Source organism: Apis dorsata, unplaced genomic scaffold (genome assembly GCF_000469605.1).
Source record: "Apis dorsata unplaced genomic scaffold, Apis dorsata 1.3 scaffold_19, whole genome shotgun sequence".
Lineage (NCBI taxonomy): Eukaryota > Metazoa > Arthropoda > Insecta > Hymenoptera > Apidae > Apis > Apis dorsata.
The window spans coordinates 754,786-762,190 of NW_006263321.1; the positions used below are offsets into that span (position 1 = coordinate 754,786).

The 7,405-nt window shown below is 31.6% G+C and overlaps 1 protein-coding gene across 3 annotated transcripts in view; it reads left to right on the forward strand.

The window, feature by feature from the left end:
* The first annotated feature begins 6 nt into the window (after positions 1 to 6).
* The window catches only part of LOC102670829 (retinoic acid receptor RXR), an 11,723-nt gene continuing 4,324 nt past the window's right edge, over positions 7 to 7,405 (forward strand). For 2 of the 3 annotated variants that reach the window (XM_006607871.2, XM_006607873.2), the window contains exons 1-2: positions 7 to 117; positions 636 to 797. In XM_006607871.2, the coding sequence (XP_006607934.1) occupies positions 11 to 117; positions 636 to 797 (269 nt within the window). In that variant the 5' untranslated portion in view covers positions 7 to 10. The remainder of the gene's footprint in view (positions 118 to 635; positions 798 to 7,405) is intronic. The other variant, XM_006607872.2, reaches the window with a different exon arrangement.

A 7,405-nucleotide genomic window follows, 5' to 3' on the forward strand; every position in this document is an offset into this window, starting at 1 on the left:
CAACAGCAATATGTCCATGTCCTCTGTGGGCCCGCAAAGTCCACTGGACATGAAACCCGACACAGCAAGCCTCATCAACCCCGGAAACTTCAGCCCTTCCGGTCCCAATAGTCCGGGGTAAGTAACACTATCGTAAATCGAACGATTCTTAAGATTTAACAATTGTCGACAATGCATCGATGGGACAGTGTGCGATACACGATTGTATCGATTCGACAGATATCGAGATTCTGGCGAACGACATCGTAAATCGAGGGTATATTGTGAGCGTAGTTATCGCCCTTACAAGAATCGAGCGAAATATAGTTCGACTTTTAATTTTCATATATTATCGTTGTAACTCGTGAAATTTTGATGGAAATTTTTACAAGTTTTTTAATCAAGTTAGTTAAAAAATTATTATTATAACGACGCTTATTAACACTTATTTTTCTAATGAAGTTATTCTAAAAATATTTCACGAGTTATACATATTCTATAAATTAATTTTGTGATTAATTTTTTTTTTTTTAGAAAAATTTGATTATTAAAGGGTTAATTGTTAGTTTTCAATGGAAAAATAACAGTATTTTGCTCGATTCAGGGGCAGTAGTTTCGTAGCTCGTGTTTTTGTTACTCTCTTCTTTGCATGTAAGATCCTTCACCGCTGGTTGTCACAGCAACCTTCTAAGTACGTCGCCGAGTGGCCAGAACAAAGCAGTCGCACCCTACCCGCCGAACCACCCTCTCTCCGGAAGCAAGCACCTCTGCTCGATCTGCGGTGACCGTGCCAGTGGCAAACATTATGGTGTCTATAGGTAAGTCGAAAAACAACTTATTTCTTTATTTTCTTGAAATAATTGTAACATCAATACGAATGAAAAAGTAGATTTAGATTTGGGGATCCCTAGAACTGATGTCTAGTGAATTCTTTAAAATATGAATAATCTCTCGAAAGTCAAATTAATTTCTATCGATAAATTTTTTAAAACTTTTATAAAAATGGAATTCTAGATTTAATTTTTCGATTTCGATAATTAATTCTATTGAATTCTATTGAATCCTGCAATTTAATGACAATTTCTAAAATAAGATAATTCTACTTTTATTATTTTTTCAAATAATGAATTCGATTCTAAGTTTTAATTTTAAATAAGTTTGTATAATTTCAGAATATAGAAATTAGGATTATTCATAACGTGAATAATTTTTCTATTATCCAGTTTTTTTTGGAATTGGATAATACTATCCAAGATCAATCAATCGTCCGAGAATCGTAAATTTTTTACAAAATACGGATCTTGAATCAAGGTTAACAATGATAAATTGCCTTTGTTCCGGAAATCGTTGAGCGAGTTTTTTTTTCATATTGAAATAATCAATTCAAAATTATTGATTATAACTCGATAATTTTAATCCTTGATTAATTAAAAGTAGAATATATTAATGAATAGATAGAAATCAAGACAAAGTGAGAGAAAGAGAGAAGACTGAAAGATACCTATTTTAATGAAGAAGATAGAATTTCGAATTGTATTAGAATCTTTTTTTTTATTTATTTCAAAGAATGTGATAATCGAATTTTAAAAAATTGATGAGCTTAGAAAATTAGGAAATAAGCAGAATATTTTTAATAATATTTCAACTTTTTGATATAAATCATCTGTTTATATCAAATATCTCAAATATCTATGTATATTATTAAATATATAATATCTTGTTAAAATTTTAATTTTCCAATTTTAATTTTAATAAAAATATAAACTCAATTACACAATCAAAATAAAATCAATAAAACATTATATTGATCTATATAAAATGATTACACTCGATTACATCATCATATATAGACCGATTAAAAAGCGAGATATATAATTTTCCTTCTGAACCCTATTAGATTGTGACGTTTTACGAGTAAACAAACACGCAGATTGACAATTTTAATTACATGCATACGAGAACATACATTTGCATATAATCATTTTGTTATGTCGAGTTTAATGGAGAGAAAATAAAAATCGTCGATTGACGTGGTTGGTGAACGTGTTCGAATAAGAAAACAAAAAATTTCGTGATTTATTTCACGAACGTGAATCGTCTTTTCTTTTGTCATTTTACAACTGGGCCCATTTATATAATTGTTACGTATATCGAGAGAAAGTATGGAGAGTAAAAGTGTTCGTGTTCGTATAATGTGTTGCAAGAATTTTGTCGAAAAATAAATAGGGAGGAACAAGAGTTCTTGTTCACAAATTTTTTTAAAATTCAATTAATATATATTTACTTAAGAAGAAATTTAAAACAATAAAAGATTCAATAGAGATAATTTAGTTAAATTGTTAAATTATTATATTCAACAATTTTTAAGATACTTAAAATACACGAACAGAATATTTTTTAATATTTGAAGTTATCAATTTTGAACTATGTTTTAGATATTTAAAATCTAAAATTCTTATGGCTCTTCAAACACTCAAAATCTTTAAGATACTTAGAATATATAACTTTAAAATACTGAAATAACTTAAAATTTACATCATTAAACAGTGTATAAATGATCAAATAAAACTTAAATATTTAAACTTCAGTTGGAATATCTAAGAATAAAAAAAATTATTCACAATATTTCAACCTTTTCGTCTGATCAAATGTCAAAGTAGAATATAAGTGACAAGTAAAAAGCTGCTAAAAGAATTATAAGCCAGGAGGTGAAAATGGAAGATGGATACATATACATATATTGGAAGTTTAAAATAAAAAGTGGAATAGTCCACGCCCCACATTAAACAGGTCGATACCAAGTGACTTGAGAATAATTTATCGCTTATAAAATTATGTAACATCTACGTACAGAAATATCTTAAGAACGATGACGTGTTTTTTTCAATCAATCCTCTATATATGACTCAACAAAGACTAGCTAATTTTTACATTACTCGCGAACCGTTTCTTTTGCATTAAAAAAAAAAAACTTTTTCGAACAAAAAACCATACAAAATTATGACAAACGAATCATATACTAATACATTTAATATATATTTTAATATATATTAAAATATTTTTTTTTTTTTTTAACGAGCAAATTTCCTTCTTAACATAAGAAAAAAAAAAGATCTAATAAATTTTCCTCGTTCTGACACTTTCAGTAATAACGTAGAATAAAAATAGAGTTTCTAAGAACCTATTTATCGTAAAAAAATACTTCATCATGACTTTGCGAGTTTAAAGAGCTTAAGAATACGCTAAAAAAAATTTGATCATCATATTTAACATGACTAAGTAATTTTTTTTTTCCATTTTATTAACGATTTTATGATCAATATAAATTTTTCAATTTCGATAATTCCAACATATATATATATATGTATCGAATAAATAAGTTGTGAAATATATCTTCGAGTAATTCTTGGACAAGTCTCCCTCTTATTTCGATTTCATCTGTTCTCATTAAGATTTACGGAATTCACACGAAATTAGAAATTCGATAAAAGTTTTAATTGAGTAAGTTTGTAGCTCCCTGGTAATGCGATTGAACTTTCGTTTCAAGACACCTGCGAAAGATGGGAGTATTTATAATATTTGTATTGAGTATTTGTAATAAACATCTTTAATCTCTCGTTGGGAAAATAATAAAGATAATAAAGATAATCTGTGCGAGTATTTTTAATTATATCTTAATCTATTTCTGATAGTTTGAACTGATTAACGTGATAATGTTATCAATACATAGGCATAATTGATGGAGAATATTGTTAACTCGATGAAAGTATTCAATTATTACGAACAATATTTTTTTCTTCGTCAAATTTTCAGATGCAAAAAAAATATTCACGAAGAAATATATTATTATTAACTAAGAAAATATTAAATATCTGTGAACATTAATTTTCACGTTTCACAGAAACTTGTTGATATTCGAAGAAAACTTCGTTCGATGAATTTTGTCTCTTTCTTACATTTAATTGGATTCAAGAAATCTATATAAAAAAGAGAAAAAAAATGGCAAAATGATTGGCATCGAGTACATCAATCATTTCTGTCGCATATTAGTTGCCATCTTAGTCTTAATCGATTAAGAACCAATCCATGTTTCCATGTAATAGACGTCATCGACCGATTAAGTGTCGCGCGTTACACGTGAGCAGCTCGAAAAACTTGAGATCATCATTTAATGTGTCGTAGACGCATGATAAAACAATCTTGGAAGATAATCTCTCTTAAGTTGCTCGCTACTCGTCTTTTACTTTCCTTCACTTCCGCCATTTTTATCTCTTCCTCTTCTCACGACAGTTATTAAGATATAAAAATTCCAAATTCCAAATTTCCTTCAAAATGCAACACGCTATTCCAAATAAAATTCTTCTAATTTTAATAATTTTTCAAAGTACTTTGTAAGCTCTATCGCACAATTCGTTGCATTTATGACAAAACTTCCAAGTTTTTTCCTTATTCAATATTTTCTTTACAGTTTATTATCACGATATTTTAATTAATTAAATATAGCGATTAAATTCGCTATATTCACATTTTGATAATTCATCAAAAACTTGCAAGTCTCTCTCTTTGTACTTATATCTCAAAATTTCCTCTACGTTATATTTCTATTTCATAATTTCCCATCATTTTCCATTTTCCAACCATCACAATTTTTCGCAATTTAAATTGCAATAGGGGATGATCGTTACGCATTTTGATGATCCATAAAAATTTCAAAGTTTCCTCCATTTAAACTCCAAAATTCGAACGATAACTCGATTCCTCAAAACTCTTGCCATAGCTCCAATTGCTTCTCTGGTGAACGGAGCGCGTATCACGAATGCCCCACCGCCGTTCCACCTCCATCCACCTCCCACTTTGCGCGACCACGGCCGATGATGATGATGGCTCGCGTTGCATCAGAGCCTCGACAACCTTGGACTTGCTCGCCTGGTTAGAACGACTAGCCAGCCGTAGTTCCTACGGAGCAAGGGAGGATTCTGTTTGCCCGTGCACTCACTTTGCTCCACTGGCAGCTAATTAAGCAATCATGGTCATTATCAGAGGCCGTGTTAGATTCGCGGCCTTTTTCTCTTTCATTTTCTTAATGCGTTTCGATTCGAGGGAGAATTAATCGCCTCCTCGGATTTTTCTTCTCTTTTGTCTTCTCATCAAAATCTTCCTCTTCTTCCCCTGTGATAAACAACACAAGTGGAATTTTATTTTATAACGATTTTAGGAAATTTGTTGTAGAGAAGGAAAGATAGGACATTTACTTACTTTGAAATAAGGGATTGCGTAAAAGGTAAATGGATTTATCGTGCATGTAAAATATGAGAATATAATAGAAATAGATCATGTATGAATTTAAATTGTCTCTTGTCTGGATTAAGATAATTTTTTTTTCTTTATTTATCGTTGCTTTATTCACTCTTCTTAGAATAATTCTCTTTTTTTGTCGGTTATTATAGATCCAATTACTTCTTACTTACAATTCAGAAGTGATTTCAAAGTAATTCCTGTAATGAACAAAATGATCAGGTCAGTGATACACCACGTGTTTAATTAAATGAAAAATCATACGCGAAAGAATTGAATTCCAGTTTTTGAAATAAATTTTGATACATCATTGATGTATCAAATTGTTCAAATAAAGTCTTTTTTTATTTTCACAAATTGAGCAGCTCCTCAACGAGACGATTACGCAAGATTACGAGTTGCTCTAGACAGACGGAAAAACAAATGGAATACCAAATGGATGAAAGGAAGCCGCGTGTCGCTATTCATTATCAAAATGTTATTGTAGACGGATGTCGAAGGCCTTTGCGCGTTTCCGATAGCGGAACTTCGGTCCGTGGAACGAGTTTCTTCGCGCGTGTCTCGCGTCAGACTTATTTGTCTTTAAGCATAAACTCGACGAGATCAAACGACTTTCACGGTGGTCCAGAATCTTCGCCACGTGTTGCTCGTTACTCTCCTATTTATAATTTAATTTCTTCGATCGAGAGGCAAGCTGGAACAAAAATTTCGAAATTTCGCGCTCGATTATGAATAAATAATCGGAATATAACGAAAAAAGATTCGGTCTAAATTTTTAAGATGGAAAATTAGATGTAAAAAATCTTGAAATTTTAAATCGAAGTTTGAAAAATTGTCTTTCTCAAACTTCTCTCTTAATATATTTTAGTGGCAATTTAAATGCACGCCTCGTTCAAATTCGTCCCTAATACATACAAGCATTGTCTCGCGTCACGACAGCGGAAACGGATGGACGGAAAACAGTGAGTCGTGTAACTCCATCCATCGTCTCGCGACGCTTCTACCGGATTTCGTAGTTGAAAACACGCATAAATCTCGAATAAACTCGCAAGCGCAAAGAAGAAAGGACGGGCGAGCGTTTTGACGTTCGTCGAGATCCATGGGATTACTTCATCGTATCGTTTCTCTTTCGTATTGTTCAAGAACAATATCGAGATTTGGTTTATTAGACTTGATACTTACACGGAGTAGAGAAACATTCTTTCTTTCAAGTTTGTTTCACCGCTATTTTTCTCGCAATTTTTCCAATTTTCATTCCTTCGCTCTTTTACTAAGTTAGTAGGAACAAAGTTGGAAATATTTTCTACTGTACAATTTTTCGTACAAAAGAACCTCTCCGTCTTAAAAAAAAGGAAGCAAGTCTCCAAGGATCTTGTCGCTTAAAAAAAAAAAAAAAATTAAAATAAACGATACCAAAAATTTCAATCGAAGGTGAAACAATCATCTTACCGGCAAAATGTTTTCTCCAACGCATAAATCTTCGCGCAATGATTCGCTCTAATTGGCGCCGATGCTTTCAAACGAAGACTAACGATCTTCTGCCGAAAGAGAGGGACTTCGCTTGTCGCTTGTAGTTATTAAAAGTGAAAACAAGCAGTGAGAAAAGGTTTGGTTCGAATCGAAAATACGCCCGATGTTTCGTGCATGGCTGGAAACAAAAATAAATTCCTGTTCGCGGAATGTGTCGCCGAGTGTTTTTGGACTAGTTCCAATTTTAAAAACGATCCTCAAATACGACTATCATCGGGGAGCTTTAACGAAAACGGAACGGAACGGTGGAAAGCTTGTTTGCGAAATTTAGATTCGCTCCTACTCGTCCGGTGCGTTCCACCATTTTATACGATATTCATCGCCCTCGTTAGCATCGGGAGAAGACAGATATACCCAATGACAAACCGAACTGGATTAAAAACCAGTGTGATTGATTGATCAATTTGCCCTGAATGTACGTGTAAATTTCTTTTTTTTTTTTTTTTTTGGAATTGATAACCGCACGATTAAAACGGATCGCTCTTTTGTTTTTATTGGACAAATAAATATGACTTCTTTTAATTCGTGAGATGAATTAAATTGAAAACATTATCGATTAGTTTCGAATGTGCGTGTCAGTTTTTTTTTTTTTTTTTTTTTT